The 17,961-nt window shown below is 43.0% G+C and overlaps 2 protein-coding genes across 6 annotated transcripts in view; one reads left to right on the top strand and one right to left on the bottom strand.

The window, feature by feature from the left end:
* Positions 1-10,011, top strand: part of JAM2 (junctional adhesion molecule 2) — a 64,665-nt gene extending 54,654 nt beyond the window's left edge. The window contains exons 7-10 of one of the 3 annotated variants that reach the window (XM_015424203.1): positions 517-567; positions 5,763-5,778; positions 7,834-7,870; positions 9,288-10,011. In XM_015424203.1, the coding sequence (XP_015279689.1) occupies positions 517-567; positions 5,763-5,778; positions 7,834-7,870; positions 9,288-9,320 (137 nt within the window). In that variant the 3' untranslated portion in view covers positions 9,321-10,011. Of the gene's footprint in view, positions 1-459; positions 568-5,762; positions 5,779-7,833; positions 7,871-9,287 lie in introns of all 3 variants that reach the window. The other 2 variants (XM_015424201.1, XM_015424204.1) reach the window with 2 other exon arrangements.
* A 2,775-nt stretch (positions 10,012-12,786) lies between these two features.
* Positions 12,787-17,892, bottom strand: ATP5J (ATP synthase, H+ transporting, mitochondrial Fo complex subunit F6). 3 transcript variants are annotated; one of them, XM_015424212.1, is made up of 4 exons: positions 17,811-17,892; positions 16,874-17,065; positions 14,211-14,335; positions 12,787-13,057 (listed from the first exon to the last, which is right to left on the bottom strand). In XM_015424212.1, the coding sequence occupies exons 2-4, from the start codon at positions 17,041-17,043 to the stop codon at positions 13,029-13,031; spliced, it is 324 nt and encodes a 107-aa protein (XP_015279698.1). In that variant the 5' UTR covers positions 17,044-17,065; positions 17,811-17,892; the 3' UTR covers positions 12,787-13,028. The 3 variants fall into 3 exon arrangements, with proteins under 3 accessions (XP_015279698.1, XP_015279696.1, XP_015279697.1); XM_015424210.1 differs by having other exon boundaries at positions 17,735-17,881; XM_015424211.1 differs by lacking the exon at positions 17,811-17,892 and adding an exon at positions 17,581-17,716 and having other exon boundaries at positions 12,789-13,057.
* Positions 17,893-17,961: the final 69 nt, after the last annotated feature.

Here is a 17,961-nt window from a genome sequence, read left to right as displayed (position 1 = left end):
GCTGGGGCGCCCCCCCCCCCCGCTTTTGCAGCCAAAGTCAGCTACAGAAGCAGGAAGAAGACCCCCCCACACACACACACACTTCTCTAACTGTTTGAGAGGCACAGGCTTCCTCAGCTGCCCAAGAAGATGGCAGCATGCATCTCTCCAATTGTCGCGGGTGGCAGGGGCGCCCTTCCACATGCTGGGGAGGGGGTGGGGCATGGCTGCCGGATAAGGGGGCATGGTCTCAAATGCCCCACTGTGGCTATGCACCTGGGTGAGGCAAAGGTACAGGAAAAATGAGAAACCTGAGCAAAGCGTATGATTGAGGTGGAATTTGAACTATCATTTCCCATTGTAATACTATAGGACTGTGGTTTCCGTGAACATTTAGAGTGGGGATATTTTATTGTCCTCTATCAAGACTTATAGTGGTCACTGCCCCCAATGTTACATTTTCCTTGTTTTGACTTCTAGATGACCTTAATGTTGGTGGCATTATAGCTGCTGTGGTAATTGTGTCTTTAATAATAGCTTCCTGTGGTCTTGGAGTATATTATGCACAAACAAAAGGTTACTTTTCAAGTAAGTAAAACTTTTTTCTACCTTTATCAAAATGAATGTATGAACTGTGAGTGGGACCAGCAGGAACACAAGTATTTCTAGAGCAGGCTAGCAGATCCCTAACAGAAAGTGCAATAAAAGGACAATATTAAGTAAAAGCAGTAAAAAGTTTAATTCTTTTCAAGAAAGTACTGTTCTTAAGGCTTAGTGAGAGATAGTGGTTTTACATGTAGATTGACAAGGAAGAGCTGGCCATGAGTTGGTAGACCCCAAATCTTATTCCAGGATAAGGAATTTGTCACAGACTAGAGAATCTACAATCTAGCATACGTTCAGGGAAAATGTAACAATGTTTAATTAATTGGGTCTATTTTTAGGCCTTCTTCTCCTCATACTGTGGCTCTAGGGCAGCTAGTTCCCCACAGAGGCAGTCTGGCTGTGGGAAATTTGAATTGAGTTGGTGATGTCCAGTTTACCCCTAAAGTTACTCTTTTGAAACAGCGATAGATTCAGTTCCTCTTCCGTCTTCTCATGCAGCCCCACATTGGGACTGCACTTGCACAGGCTGGCCACAGATACATTTTTCCTAGCTAAAAACTCCTAAAGGGGGTGCCCCACTCCTTATGGAGCCGATATGTGCACAGGTTTTCCCAATCAATAGGTCACATGATCTGATGGCGGGCACCCCCTTCCCTCAGTTCCTTTTTTGCCGCCGCAAGGATAGGAAGCTTTTCTAGTGCGCTCCTTGGTTCTTCATTGTTTGGCCTTTGAAGAAGTTTTTTTGTCCATCATGGACTAGTTTCTGGCTACTTTGGGAGTCCCTCTCAAGGGAGGCAAGTCCCAACTGGACTTTCCGCATTTTGTGAGCTTGTGGTGCCCTATCATGGTGACTAAGATGCTGTTTAAAAATGTGCAAAATGTGTAACCAAGATGACAGACAGCGATGAGCACGAATTCTGCCTCCTGTGGGACTTGTTCCATTTGCCAGCGCTTTACACATAAGACTCAGTCAGATGGGGCCTTTAGGCTGCTGCACTTTGGGAAAAGGCATTTTCCTCAGTTCCTCCCAAGTCTGTTCCGAGCTTGAACGCTACTAGTTCAGGTTGGCTTCCCTCAGCTCTGACTACTGAATCCCATTCCGGGCCCGCTTCAGCACAGTTGGTTCCTGCAGGCCCGACTATCAAGACTGCTCTGATTCCTCCTAAAGAGGTTCCTTGGTTGCCCTGGCATCAGAATCCAGGTGCCCATATTCTCCATCTCCAGGAGCATTGGCTCCGGCCTGCTCACAGTCAGAACCTCTGGCAAAGACGCTTATAATCTTACAAAATTACAGCATATATAATTCAATCTTTTCTTTTGTGCAATTCCAATTCCAGATGGACGAAATTCTCCAGAGTTAAACTTCCATTTTGTAAGAAGAACTTCTTCCAAACATCAACATTTACGGCAGTAATGAGGAGGCTTCTCTGGCTAAGGGCATGGCATGCTGATGCCCTGTCTAAATCCGTCATCACAGCCTATCCATTCCAAGGGGATCGGCTCTTTGGAGAAGCCTTGGACAAGATTCTCGTGGAAATGTGCGACAAAAAGAAGGCCATGCCCAGATCCGTATGGTGCTCTGAGAGAAGGGGCAACTATTCCTTTCATAGTCAACATTCCTTGCCAATATTTCGACAAGATACAAAGAAGATGTCCTGTGAGTCTCCCAAATCCTCAGGAAAACGGGGTTCTTTCGGAGTCAGATTTCCCAAGCAACCATTCAACAAGAACGATAGAGGGTAGCGTGACACCAAGCTCAAACATGCATGACTACGGGTCTCTTCTGGTGGGAGTCTGTCTTTTCCATTTTCACAGGTTAGTCAGAGGCTCAGGCAGATGCCTGGGCGGTGGAGATTGTGTCTCATGATTATGCCATAGAATTCAAAACCCGACCACCAGAAAGATTCCTCAGATTACCAGTCAGCAAGTCTGCAGACAAGACAGCCATCGTCAACAAGGCCTTGAGTCACTTATTGGACATCAGGGCCATAGAACCAGTTCCCGATCACGAACAGGGATTATATTCCATCCTGTTTATGGTCCCCAAGAAGAATGGTGACTGGAGGGCCATATTGAACAAATACATCAAACTTCACCATTTCCACATGGAGACCTTGAGAACCATCACAAAATCTCTCTTGCCAGATGAGTTCTTGACCTCCATAGAACTGCATATCTTCACGTTCCAATTCATCTAGCTCACAAGCGCTTTCTGAGGTTGTGTGTGGACAATCAAAACTTCCAATACAAAGCTTTGCCGTTTGGCTTATCCATGGCTCTAAGACTCTTTTCCAAGTTGGTAATGAACCCTGCTGTGCATCTCAGGAGCCAGGGGATCCATCTGTACCTGTATCTGGACAACCTCCTAGTGAGGGCCCGCAGTCGTGGGGAAGCCATCCAAAACACAGAGACAACACTAAGATGCCTCCAGAATCAAGGGTTCCTGGTCAACTTCTCCAAGAGCTCTCTCCAACCCACACAGAAGATCGAGCATCTGGGAGCAATGCGCTATTTCTACCGGTATCCAGGGCCAAGAAGATCAGAGAGATGGCATCTCTAGTAACTTGCAGCACCTGCTCTTCTCTTATGGACCTGGCCAAGCTTCTGGGGCTGATGGTTTCCAGCATAGACATGATGCAATGGGCACACCTTCACACCAGACTCTTGCAACTCTTTCTTCGGCCCCACCAGAGAGCAATCATGGAAAAAAGGAACATCACACTTCGAGTGCCTTCCAAAGTCAAGAGCAGTCTGCTGTGGTGGATGAGTCTGGATCATCTGAGTCGGGGCAAGGTATATTACGTTCCACAGTGCATAGAGATCTTCACAGATGCGAGTCTTCACGGCTGGGGTGCGACCTTGGAGGATTCCCCTGTGCAGAGTAAGTGGAGTCCTGCCAAGGTGACCCTACCCATCAGTCTGTTGGAAATCAGAGCGATATTTCTTGCACTGACTCACTTTGGTCATCAGCTCCAAGGTCATCATATTCTGGTTCGCATGGACAATATCTCAGCCAAGGCCTACATCAACAAGCAGGGAGGCTCTCGGTCCTCTCAACTACACCAGGAAGTGATGAAGATACTCTCATGGTCAGAGAGGAACATCACATCTATAAGAGCGGAACACATCAAGGAGGTTGACAACATTCTGGCTGACTGGCTCAGCAGGGGGACTCTCCAGGAGGGGGAGTGGACACTGCATCCAGACCTCTTCAGACTGATTAGATCACAACTAGGTCAACCATCAGTCGATCTGTTCACGTCACCAACGAATCACAAGGTACCGAGATTCTTCACACGATATTACCACCAGCAGGCAGAGGCGACAGATGCTCTCTCCACACTTTGGCCAAAGGGACTACTTTACGCATTCCTGTTGATCTCCAGGACCATTCACCGGATAAGAGAGCTCAGAGCAGAAGTGATCTTGATAGCTTCCAGATGGGCATGACGTCCTTGGTTCTTGGCTCCGAGGGAGATGTCGGTGTCAACGCCATTGATTCTTCCAGTGACCCCAGACATGCTGTCCCAAGGCCATCTGCACCTAGACTGGCTGTGTTTGACTGCCTGGAGATTGAATGGGGCAAAATCTCGAAGCTAGGATACTCCAAGGAGGTCATGGGCACCATTCTGTCCACTAGAAAACAGTCAACAATACGACCTGGAAACCCTTCGTGCGGTGGTGCAGATGTAAAAAGGCAGATCCCTTTCTCCATCAGTGTCATTGCTTCTTGCCTTTCTCCAGGAGAGATTGGACTCTGGTCTTAAGGCGTCTACATTGCACAGGCAGACGGTAGTGTTGTTCGCAGCCTTACCTTCTCTGGGGGAATTCAAATTAACTAAACATCCTCATATTCAACTCTTCTTGCAGGGCGCAGCAACCAAATCTTCCCCACAGATACATCATTTTCCAATGTGGAGATTGAACTCTGTTCTGGTGGCACTCACCAAGGCGCCTTTCGAACCTCTCTGTGAGCTGGGAATTTGATGGCTGAGGATGAAGACCCTGTTTCTAGTAGCCATCACTTCTGCAAGAAGGATTTCTGAACTCAGTGTGCTTTTGATAAAGTCTTCCCTATGCATCTTTCACAGAGACAAAATTGTGCTCAGGACTGATCCTACCTTTCGGCCAAAGGTGATGTCAGCTTTCCATCGTGCACAGGAAATCTGCTTACCTACATTCTGCCCTAATCCTAAACACCCTAAGGAACTCGTATGGCATAGTCTGGATGTTATGAGGGCACTGAAGATCTACATCGCACAAATGGAATCCATTTGCAGAACGGATTCCATGCTTATGAATATTTCTCCCCCACAAAAAGGGGACAGAATGTCCAGATCGTCCATTAGCACGGTGCTCAAGTCCTGCATTGTGGTAGCATACAGGGCCTTGGGGCAGGACGTCCCCAGAGGGATTACGGCACATTCCCTGCATTGTGCAGCTACCAATGCAGTTTTTATCAACCAAGCATCAGTAGAGGAAGTTTGCAAGGCAGCTACATGGTAATCCATATCTACCTTTGTGCGTCACTACAACCTTAACACTGTGGCATCCGCGGATGTGGCCTTTGGATGAAGAGTACTACAGCATGTCGTGATGCTTGAGGATGATGATGACCCGCCCGTTTGAGGGACACTGCTTTGGGAGGTCGCATGGAGATGTCCTCCACCTCAGAGGGAGAATGACCATTGGTACTTACCGTGGAGGGTCTTTCTCCTCTGGGATCAGGAGGACATCTCAGCCGTCCCATCTTCATCATTTCCTCTTTATTCTGTGCTGTTCTCTTCTTACTAAACTATTCTGCCAACTTCCTTTGTTTTCTCAGTTACGGTTCAGGTTCTGTTATCTTTAATGGTTATGTTTTGTAGGGCAAGGCTTATGTTTGCTCTGAGATTATTGCTTTGGAGTCCCAGAACTGAGGAGGGGCTATTCCGAGGGCACCAACAGGAAGGGGGGGAAACTGTTTCCTGCCTCCCTATAACCATGGTGGGAATAACCCGTGGAGATATCCTCCTGACCTCAGAAGAGAAGGACTCTTCACAGTACGTACCAATGGTTGTTCTAAACAGAGACTTCCAAAGAAACAATTTGAATTCCCTGCAGTTCAGTATCATTAAAGATAGCAATGAAACATAAATAACAGATACTTTATTGTCTCTTTTCTTCTTGTTTTCTAGAAAGAAATTCTTCAATGTAAGTACAGTTATTTTTCCTGTTTATTTTTAGCAGCTGGCAATTTAAGTACAATTAAGCAGAATCTCTTGCATTAGTCACATACGTCTCATTCATTCCTCAATCTGGTCACTGGTATCTAATGCAGAGGTGTCAAACTCATTTGTTACAAGGGCCAGATCTGATGTAAATGTGACTTTGTCAGGCTAGGCCATGTGTGCCATAAAATGTAATGCCAGGTACTGGAGATATCAACTTTATAAAGGAGAGCACCTGGTAAGTTCCAGGTTGGTGTGTTCTCACTGCAAGGCTGGTGTGTGTGTGCAGAGGAAAATCCGCATAGGTGAACTGGAGATCGTGCAGTGCTGGGCAGATGCTCCTGAACTGCCAGGAGGGGGGCAAACCCCTTCCCCAGCCCGCTTCTACCACCAATACTGTGAGACCGGGCCCCAAGGTAAAAACATGAAGTGGCTGGGTGTTGTGAGCTCCCCCTGCCCCCGAACCAATATGGGAAGGGACTGGGAAGACAAGGTGAACACCCCACCTGCAGAAACGGGGTCGGCGGCCCAGGTCTGAGGCCACATGCACGGCTGGACCCAGGCCAAGCAAAGCCAGATAAGCTGGAGATGCCTGCGCGGCAGCGGCCACCTCCAACCATGGCCACCAGGCAAACTGTGGTGGGGTGATGGTGGGAGTTAAAGCCAGAGATCATTGGCAAGCTGCGCCACCCCCATATGGCAGCAGCTGCCCCAGGCCAAAGGCTGCTGAGTCATCTGATGGGGGAGCAGGCACCGGCACACAAGGCTGTGCATGTGGCAGAGGTCCCAGGCCACCCAGCAACCAGTATAACCGGAGATTGCAGGCACTGATCCCCACAAGGTAGCAGCTGCCTACGGATGAAGGCCACCAGGTGGTCCATGGGGAAGGCTTGGCCATGGAGTCACATGCTCAGTGGCAGGACTAGGCCCCCAATGTGTAGAAGAAACTGCTGAAGAATGCCACACAATGCGCCAAAACACAGCCACTGCATGGGAGGGGGACACGAATATTGCAGGTGTGCTGGCCGCCAACAGAGGATCATCTATCCCCCCCCCGCCACATGCAAACACTGATCCGTGTAGCCATCTGAGACAGCATCCCTGGAGCTGCAGGCCAAATGGAGAGATGTGCGACCTTGCCTTGGAACCCTGAGCCGACATGAATGCAGCTGCGGTGGCTCTTAAATTACCAGTGAGGCTGCCACCAAAGCAAAGGGATTCTGCAGACAAGGCTGTTCTGCCATGCTGAAGCCACAATCAGAGTGGCTCTGCCCACTTCCCCCCCCCCCCCCCAGCCCCCCGTTTCCCCCCCCCCAGCAGCCACCTGTTCCCTCCCTCACCCCAGTTGCTTGTGGGCCCAATAAGAATCCTGGACAGGATGGTTCTGGCTCCTAGGCTTGATGTTTGACGCTGACTCTTACCTTCCTAATGTTTGCTTTTAATTGTGAAATAAGGAAACCCTTAGGAAATAAGGTATTGTTTATTCAGTTTATGGAGATTGGTCTAGTTTGCAAAAAAAAAAACCCACGCTTTTGACTTAATGAGAACACAACTCAAGAACTGTTCTTACGACAGCACTAGAAAAGCAATGTTGCAATACAAAGGGATTTCTCCCCTGACAAATTCCCACTCCTTAACATCCCTTATTTCAGCAAAGCTTAATCATATCCATGGGGCTTGTAAATAACAGGATTTTCAATTTATGTCTATTATTTATAGCCAATCAAAATGCCTTTTCATTTTACCAATGTAAAAATCTCATAAGGTGGGGTCTTAAAGTTTCCATCTGTTAAGTGAGGACTCTTCCATGAAGAGAAAGTCATGTAAACAAAAAATCCCATACTTGGCAGAAGGGAGTCTTATGACACAAGCCATTCTTTATCTTCCTGCATGCCAATCGCTTCACTGTAGTCCTATTCCCCATCGTTTTTTTAAAAAATGAAAATGCAATTGGAACTAGAACACCCAAAGCTTGATTTGAATAACATGTACGAGAAGCTGAAAATGTAACCAGTGCTCTTTTCCAATTTGTTATCAGGAAGAATTCTAAGCCCAGCACAACACAAAATGAAAATGTGAGTATTTTACATCCATAGCATTTTACAGTGAAAATATAGGCTCATGTGGTAATGCACCTTGCTTGGTGTCAAGTCACACTTGACATATGGCAACGCCATAGGGTTTTCAAAGCAAGAGATGTTCAGAGGTGGTTTGCCATTGCCTGTCTCTGCCATAGAAACCTTGGATTTACCTTGATGGTCTCCCATCTAGAGACTAACTAGGGCTGACCCTGCTAGTTACCAAGATCTGAGACTAGGCAAGCCTAGGCTATCCAGGTCAGTGCATATAAAAATACATACACATTATAAGACATAGCTAGAACCCTTCTCCATGCTATGCTGGACTTTCTATGCACATGAAGTTTTTCTATATAATCATCCATTTACTGTCTGAAATACACAAGCATGTAATAAGACACTCCAAAAAGCTGTTCATGTAAGCTTACTTGTCCATTACAACTATGGGATGGGGCACTTGTCACAGGAAGGTTATTCCCAGTAGTCTCATTTTTAATAAGCAGCAGCCACAGGAAAATGTATCCAGGAGTCTATTAATGTAATTCCTTAACTTAGCCTGTCTTGAAATCAGACTGTAGATAAGGTGTAGGCTTTCTGGTAACTCATGAAACTGATTCAGACAGGGAATGTAACACAAGCCAAAGCAGCTCAGCTCCCTAATTTCAAGCCAAAGCAGCTGCCTACATTATTCTCAGATTTGTTAAATTTACTGGACTGTTCATGCAATCTACATATTTTTTTTTAAATCTCCATGTCACCCAATTCACCTTCAGGCCCACATAGAGAGCCCTCAGTGCAAACTAGGCTATATACAGAGGTGACTTGTAGCTATTTCCATTCAAATGGTGATTGCCAGTGCAATTACAGAAATAGCAATACTAGAGTCCAGTTTACAGGCTCCCTTATTGTGGTAGCAAAGGACAAATAGTGGCTGGTTTACATTTATGAACCGGTTTGGTAGTTCCCAATGCAGTGCAACCTGCCCCCTCCCCCAACCAAAGTCCCATCCCTGCTTATGTGAGAACTATAAATTAGTTTGTTCTGTAGCACTCACACAGCATCCTCTGCTTGGTGTACAGAAATTGCGTACTGAGAGCCACAACAGATAGTTCAGGAATATGGTAACTGTAGCATGTAGCTCAGATGACTCAATTTCTTAGAATACTGTGCATCTAAACTAATTGACTCAGAAGAATGTCATCTGCAGTAATAGCCATGAAATTCTTGCTCCTGTATCATCTGATTATACCAAGAAACATTGAACGCTGCACATTTTTTTCAAAGCAGCACAGATTGGTCATGTTTTAACTTTACTTTAGAAACCTCTTAAGCTGATCTAATTGGACAAGAGCAGTGACTGAAAATGTTTGAATTATCAGTTATTTTCTTACCTTTCTAATTCCTCCTTCTTTAGGATTTCAAGCACACCAAGTCCTTTATTATCTAAAAAAATTCAACCTCTGTGAGGATCACCAAACATTGTACAAAGGGACTCTTCAACTGTGTTCTTTAGAAATGAGTGAATGCCGAACACCAATGACAATAGTAGTGAGTTAATGTTACAAGTCGAGGACATGTTTGTCAAAGCTGTCCATTTTCGGATAATATTTTCTCAGATGAAATTGTAGGTGTTACTAACAAATCAACATCACTGTTCTGATGTACAAATGAAGGCATCAATGTAGTAAGCAGGTGGTGACTTCTATAAATGAATTAACTGAAAAATTCTAGCTATCTTCTAGCAACCTGGACCAGAACGGTAGCGTTCAATGTATTTTTCCACTGCCAAGTGTTTCTTTCAAGTGCCTTGATTTTCAGACCAGTCAGATGTAGTGAACTTGTGCAAGTATAAACTTGTTGAAATGTAGTATCTTTACAGCTATTTTGTTAAAAAAAAATCTTATAAGCCTATTTATGAATTTTGTTGCTATGAATTATTTGTATATCATGACTGTATCCAGTGCCTTTAAAACTTTAACAGAATAAATTACTTACAGGTTTGTGATTGCACCACTGATAATTAAGATGCATCTTTAGCATAAAAAATTGTTGCATTCAATGCTGTTAAATGATCACTTGGAAATCTCTCCTTATATATAAAAGAATTTTGGTGGTGGCACTCTCCAGAAAATTCCACACGCTCCTGAATTGGTTGGCGCCCTGGTGTGTCACTCAGAATCTGTCCCTATCCACTGGCTGCATTGCTTGAGTCTCGCCTCCAACATTCTAAACAGTTTGCTGTTCCTCTCCCCCCCCCCATAGCCAGTCAGAACACAGAGGTTATTTGCACATGTGGCTTGATTGGCCTTTGCTACTAACAGTTTGCTGTTGCTCTTCTGAGGTAAAATGTGTTCTGAGGTAAAATACACTTCCCCTTAGTGCCTGTTGGGTGAAACCAGTTGCCAATCTCCAGGTGAGGGCTGGAGATCATTCAGCATTACAACTGCTTTCCAGGTGGCAGAGATTAGTTCCCCTGGAAAAAATGGTGGACTGTGTCCTTATGACTTGACTTTGACAAGCCTTTATTGGCATATGTGCATACAATAGGAGATCAGGTAAAATTTAGATCGGAAAATACAAATCTATATAGACTAAATTGAAGCTACGGCACAGGAAAACAGCATAAAAACAGAAAAACCTAGTGGTTACTTATCAGAATGTACAGCAATAGCACTAAGAAGAAACCTTGCTACTATTTCTGTTTGTTATTACCAAGTAAAAACAGAACCTAAAAATCGTCAGGAATCTCTGGGAACTGAGCTAATATAGGGTACAAAAGATCCTGGTGGGGCACCAAATAAAAGGGACATTGAAGGAGAGCATAGGGAACAGTTTCAACAGTCCTTCATACAAGGACAGCACTTGCTGGAGTAGGGGATCCCCTGGAATCTGCCAAAGAGAAGAGCAGAAGGAAGAACATGAAATCTGGCCAAGGAGATGGCTCTGCGCAAATTTGGAACTATAAATTGATATCTGTGTCCTTATATCCTGCTGAGATGGCCCCCGTATGGCAGCCAATGTGACATAGCAGTCAGGGCTTCAGAGCACGGGAGAGGCTGCAGGTGTGTGGGGGCGTGGAAAGCTGAAGTCAGAGAGGCAGATAAAAGTAGATTGATGTTTGGCTGGGAAGGAGATACGGTAGTAAATTCCTGGAGATTTGAGGGGCCTAGAGAGGGTGGGGTTTCAGGAGGCGTGGGACCTCAGACAGGTACAATGCCATAGACTCCACCCTCCAAACCAGCCATTCCCTCCTGGGGAACCATCATTGCCAATCTCCAGGTGAGGGCTGGAGATCACTCAAAATTACAACTCTTCTTCAGGTAGCAGAGATCAGTTCCTCTGGAGAAAATGGTGGACTCGGTGTCATTATACCCCGCTGAGATCACCACAGCAAATTGACATTGAGTGCCCAAGGCCGGGGCACTGCCCAGAGCCTCTTTCTAGATCTCGTTTTATTTATTTCCACAACTGTCCTTATTCCTAGTTGACATATAAATATAAGAAGGAAAAAATTATGTTACCACTTCAGGGTTCCTGAAATCTTTGTATTTAGGGGCACAGGTCCCTAAGAGTTGTTTAGTCTTAAAAAATGCCTTGTCCTATCTCCGGACTTTTTTTAAAAAAAGCTGACTATAATGCCATATAGAAAGCAGATTGTTTTGTAGCGTATCTATATACTAATATCCGATATCTACATCTGTGGATCAGGGCACACCACTGCTAAACAGATTTTCCTGTAAACGTAGGAAACCACGTTTGCAGAAAAATCTGAAATCAAAATTAAAATATGGGGGAGTTAAACCCCCCCAAAGACAACTACATTATCTGTATATGTACAGACAACACCCCAAGGGAGTTGCTCTAACTCAGTGGGAAGTAGTACAGCCTGGAGCCTCTCCAGATTCAACTATGGGTGGGGTATGTGATTCTCCCTTGTGAGTCTAATGGGCCCCTTACTTGTTATAGGATAATGCTCAGTATAAAGCCTGCTACACAAATTATTTTCAATCCACCCACCAGAACTACTTTCTGTTTCAAACTCCCCAAAATAGCCTGTTACAACATCAGCTTTGATCTTATGAAATATTAGTTAATACATTATTGGAGTTGTGATGTTTACATAATCACAGACATTTCTTCAGATGTTCTTATTAAAAAGGCTTTTTGGATTTTTCTGCAAACTTGGGGTACCTTTGGATTTATATAAACATGTTATTTCTTCACCCGGCCATGCAGTCAAAAGAATATGGACAAATCAATTGGCAGAATTTACTCCTCCAATCCTGGCCCATGAACATTCATTTCCCTCTTTTAGTCACGAGACAGAGTGAAATGATCAATATTTTACAACTGAAGAAATGTCTGTGATTATGTAAACATCAACAACTCCAACAATGCAAGGCCCATTGTGAGAAGAAATACGAGCTCTAGAAGGAAGCTCCAGGTGAGTGTCCTAACTGTGGCTGGTGGGGGAAGCAGAGGGAAGGGGGAAATAGAGGGAGGCAAGCCATGATTGACAGACCAAAGAGCCAACTGATTTGGGAGCGTGTGGAATGTTCAGAAGAGTCCATGACCAAAATAGAATTATTATATAGAAAGATGATAGTTATATAAAATCAGCTTGTTTCAGATTTCATCTTAAGAAAGTAAATTTACAATTCCACTATTTCAAACAAATATTGTACAGGTGTATGACCTGTTCCCTGTTTTGGTACAGGTATCATATTGGCACCTTTAAAAACACTACAAGCTTTCAAAAATTTCCGAAATAGGCTTACGTAATCTGCATTCATAAAAAGATCAGAAATACATGAGACTTCAAGCATTTTAACAACTGCAGCCCACAATAATCTGGCACACAGACCAAACCAAATGCTATACATTGATAAGATTCCTCATTATGTCTGAAGAAAATGAATATTAAAATAGACTGCTTTATTGAATTATGCTTACCAGATGACTGAATTATGATGAAAAAATCTTTTGATCTTGTAAAACAAAATACATTTTAAACAAAAGCAATAACTGCTGTATATATATCCTTCTGAATTCAAACACACACATTTGAGCAACAAACTGTTTATTTAAGTTACAGCTGCACCACTACAATACATCCAACCTGACATTGCTGCTTCGGGTAGATATGTCCTTTCCATCACTTCTTCTCTTCTTCAAACTTGGGTTCTGTCAGAAGAAAAGTAGTGTCAGCTTATTTCAAAAACATACCTCTAGAGAAATAATGGAGAGTTTGCCACATAAATTCACAAACTAATCATCTGCAAGTATATTATATGGTAAGTACCAATAACATACAAACTACTGGAATCTGATCTGTTGTGCAAAAGCAATGTTTACTGAGTTGCTTCTACACCAAGTTACTGCTGCATCTGAAAATAAGGAGACGATAGCTCTGTAGCAAAAGGTAGTAATTTAGAAGATCCTAAAATACATTCTCATCTGTTTGGGATATAGACCATCAATATACCTAACCATATGGAATTAAATTCTTCAGTTATGCAAAGAGCTACAAAATAAGGAACACTGTGACGTAAGAAAATGGCATGTATTAGAACACTATTCTTATGTTTAGACTATACTTTCCTTGTAATCAATTTGATTATTGTACATATTTTTCCCATGCATATTCTCAAGTATGGAACAGTTCCTTGAAATAACAGATGACAAGACTAAAACATGGACATATTGGTAAAATAAATCTATCAATTCTTTTATACTGAGAACATGAATACAAGTGAGTCTCTGTAACATTGGGTTGGATGCCAAGGAAAAGAAAGATCCACACATGCAAGGAAGACATGAATGTTCACCACATCTCCTCCTGCTGCTGCTGTGGCAGTCTTTCACTTCTCCTCTCATACTGCTCCTGGAGGCCCCCCACTCTTGAGGGAGGAGGGCATATCAGGTTGCAGTGGGAAAGGGCAGCAGGGAAGTAACTTTTATGTGAACAAAATTTAGACATAGCCAACTGACTTAATTAATGCGTGGGAGATGGTTAGTGCTTGCTCACCACTAGTGTTAAAAACACTAACCCTTTACTGCAGAATATTTTGCCATCTAATGTTACACACATCGTTAGTCAACTGAAATGTATTTGGAATTTGGGTATCTAGTTTCACAGACTGGAGGCAGTTTTAATTATTGATTACAAGTGTGCAAGGCTTAAGATGATATTATTTATAACCTATACTTAAATATGTCTAACAGTGTCGTCTGGACTACAGATACCCCCAACTAAGTCCATTAAAGTCAATGAGCTTAGAACTATATTGTAAATAAGCTGTATTGAACTGTATTGTAAAAAAAATTAATAGCTTACCCACAAATTTGAAGTCTGGAAATTTGGTCAAGTCTCCACCACCATACAATCGCTGGAGTTTAGCAAGTCCTTCATTCAGATCTTTCTGATATTCTGGGCCAGCATCAACAGGGCCACCAGCTTTCCTTCAAATGCAATAATTAGCATTTAAGCAGTAGTCTTTAAACAGTTTGAAAAGTTGCATTTTCCCCCATGTTGTGGTTACCTGAAGAGTTTATAAAATCTAAACGATCAATCCCTTTGATTAAAATGTATACATTAGTTGTATACAAGTTATGACACTTATTGAACACACAGATAATGGTTGATTTTGTCTAGGCTACAAAGTTGGCTTTAACAGCTGACAGAAGAGATGGATTCTAATTCTCCAGAACAATCTTAGAAGAGCAATTACTGAAAAATGACATAAGGGATGAAGCCACAGGACAGAACAGGTGTGGTGTAATGGCCAGAATTTGATTTTGCAACAGGAAGATAAAGAGTCCAAATCCCCATTCAAGCATGAAGTAGGGTGACCTTTGGTCAGTCACTCATGATAACTTACCTCACAATATTGCTAAGAAGAATAAGATTAGAGGGAGAACCATGTGTTATCCTCAGCTCCTTGGAAAAGCCAGCTGAGAATGTAGTAAAAACTAATACAGACTGTTTTATAATGAACAAGTTTTATCTTTATATGGAGGCCCAGCTTATGGTTAAGTTAGAAACATGACATTGCTATCTGTATAAATTTACCAGATAGAAATCTGGGTTCACTAACTACAGTCTAGAGCCTCAAGAAACAGCCTCTCTACCCCTGCTCTCTGGGAGGATCACTGAAGCCTGAAAGAACAGAAGTCTCTACACAGTAGATCCACTGGCACGTACTCAACCATTTTACTCAGCAAAGTCTGAAGCCTTCCTCTGATGAATGTGGTCTCCCTATGGCTGAAGAGCCACTTTTTTCAGAGGAAAGCAAGCTCCATAGGCTGAAAGAAGGACTACACTGAATTGAGCGGCAGAACACAACCACTATTTCTTTCTGCAAGAAAAACTCCTGAGCCAATGTAATCACAACCAGACTTGCACAATGGAAGAGCAAAGGAAAGGCTATCAAGGTAGCAAAGAAAATGTATTTTAATGGTTGCACGTTACTGCATTTTCTTCAACAGTGGTCCCTTGTAGAAACCTGTGTTAAAGTGCCAAGGGACACCTCTTTAATGGTTTGGATGCGGGAGTCTTGCCCACAAAGCCAGATTTGGGCTCAAGCTGCTATAAGCAGCGCAAATGGTATATATGAAAAAAACCACTCAGCCTAATAATTTGTGTGCCTGAATGGTAGCATCCACTGAACAAACTCATAGTGGAACTGACTACACTAACTTTTTCTCCTTTTCACTATTTTGTCATAGCACAGAACTAGCAGCAACTAAAGCTCACTATTCAAAACAATGCACGCTTAATGAAGTGGTTAGTGATGGGCTAGGATCTGGGAGACCCAAGTCTGAACTGCCATTTGTCCACAGAAGCTTGCAAGGTGACTTTGCACCAGTCACATATACTCAGCCTAACCTACCTCACAGGGTAGTTGTGAAGATAAATGGAGGTGGACAGGTGGGGAAAATATTGTAAGCTGTTCAGAGTTCCCAATGGAGAGAAAAACGAGGCATAAATGAAACAAATACCAGTATTACGTTTTCTTCCTATGCATTTAAAATAATTTGTCCCACACAACTTTTTCCCACTGAGTTGCGGGAGCCTAGAGGTACCCTTTAAAGAAAACAAGTTTCAATCACTGTTTATCACCTACATTAGAAAGAAAACCATTCAACACTTTAGGAAGAGGTATATATTACATACATAATTTCAAATATCAGGTGAAAATTAAAATAGCAACAAAGTTGATGTACATTTAACCAAGCACTGAATTAATGGCAGTGGCTCAGATTTTTATTGCAGCCATGATATATTTGCAGCTGCCAGAGAGATGCATTATATTATTTTGCCTAAAAGCCTATGTGCTATATAGAATTCCTTAAATAAAGTAAGTAAGTATATAATAATTTGTTATGCTATATTAAGGTTTAAAACTCAGCCCTTGTAGTCTGGACCATTCCTGTTACAATCAGCTAAGCTACTTTAAAGGTAGGGAATTTAAACATTGGCCAAATTTACTCTAAAGTTACTATATACCAGCAGGATTGATCAACAAACAATACCACTGCATGTCAATAGATTACATATTACTGAAAACCAAGTTCTAGAAAGGCTTACACAAGAACCTTCATGGGAACTGCTGCCTGCCAACTATCAGCAAAGGAAAAAGTGCCTCCACCGACTACTCAGCTCCATTCCCTTTCCCCTGTACATTTTGCTCTGCCAGGTAAGCAGTTACCAAAGGAAAGGCTATCAACCTGGGAAAGACCAGAGGCAGGAAATTCACATCTGACTGAGCCTGGACCCCTGTATAGATATTATTTTTGTTCCTGATGCTCATCTTTAATGTGTTTTTAATTGTGAGGATATTCTGTAAGCTATTTTGAGATCCTCTTGGGACTATAAAGCAGAATATAAATTTTAAAAGCCTTCCAATAATATAAACTACGGAATACACAGCTAGTTTAAATTTTCATCAAATTGATAACAAGATATTCAAAGCACTGGTTCCTTAAAATTCCACTTACTGGGTTTTTGTATTGTATTCTCTAATCTTGTCCAAAAAGAGTTTTTGCACAGGATCAAGTTCCTTTGCCTTATTGAACACAACAGCAGAAAAACCAATGTTTCTACGTAAGTGGATGGAGACAGCAGAACGGAAAATGTAAGAAAACCTGAAGAACTGTTGAAGAACCATGATGAATTTGCAGGTGATTCAGCTGGGAAGACAAATTATCAACAATTATCTCAAACATGTAAACACAAATTACATTATTAAAAAAAAGTTTCAAAATTACAGCAAAGTGCTTGTTTGTCCTGACTTGTATGGTAATCCACACAAACACATCCTTGGATAGCACATAATACAAATACCCTTTTTGAAATTCACCAATTGGCCTTTAGGGCCAGTTTGTGCTGATAAGCCTGTACAGTAAGAACCCTGGGTGAAGCAACCTTTACATTACTGGACTGGGAAGGCCCACGTTCAAATCCCCAAATACGAAGCTCACTGGCTAGTTTTAGGCCTATCATTCTCTCTGAACTACTTCAAAGTAAATTAATTTGTTAAAAGGCGGGGGGGGGGGGCTTTAGGCTAAATCAGCCTATAAGAGGGTATAGAATAAGAAATCCAAAAGCATTGCCACCGGCGGTAGGGTGGGGGAAACAGGATCAGCATCCCTTTTTGAGACACGGCCAGCCTCCGCGATTTCTCCCCGTAGCGCTCCCTCCTTACCCTTCTGGCTCCAACAAGCAGCAGAGCAGTCACCTACATCTGTCCTAGAACCACTATGGCACCACCTTTAAGACACGCAATGGATGTTGGGAGTTTGCTTATACTTCCCCTCTTCCCGTCCCCAATTACACGTCCACCATAGGATTCACCGTACAGCGGCAGATGTATAAGCCGAAGTCACTCGGAACTCTCGCACTTTAAATCTTTTATCAAAGGGAAATAAAACCTACTAAAAGCCCCGAGCAAGCAATTTAATCTGTTCTTCCACAGGAAGGGGAGGAATTTGCTTCCGAGTTAAAATAACAGCGTGGTTAAAGCGTCCTGAGTTTCGCAAAAGCTTGTTTCCTTAGTGGGCGGCGCGTTTGGCGTCAGTTGCGTCTT

This window comes from Gekko japonicus, unplaced genomic scaffold, assembly GCF_001447785.1.
Source record: "Gekko japonicus isolate JY-2015 unplaced genomic scaffold, Gekko_japonicus_V1.1 scaffold1418, whole genome shotgun sequence".
In the NCBI taxonomy this organism is placed as follows: Eukaryota; Metazoa; Chordata; class Lepidosauria; order Squamata; family Gekkonidae; genus Gekko; species Gekko japonicus.
This window is presented reverse-complemented; position numbering and strand designations above follow the sequence as displayed.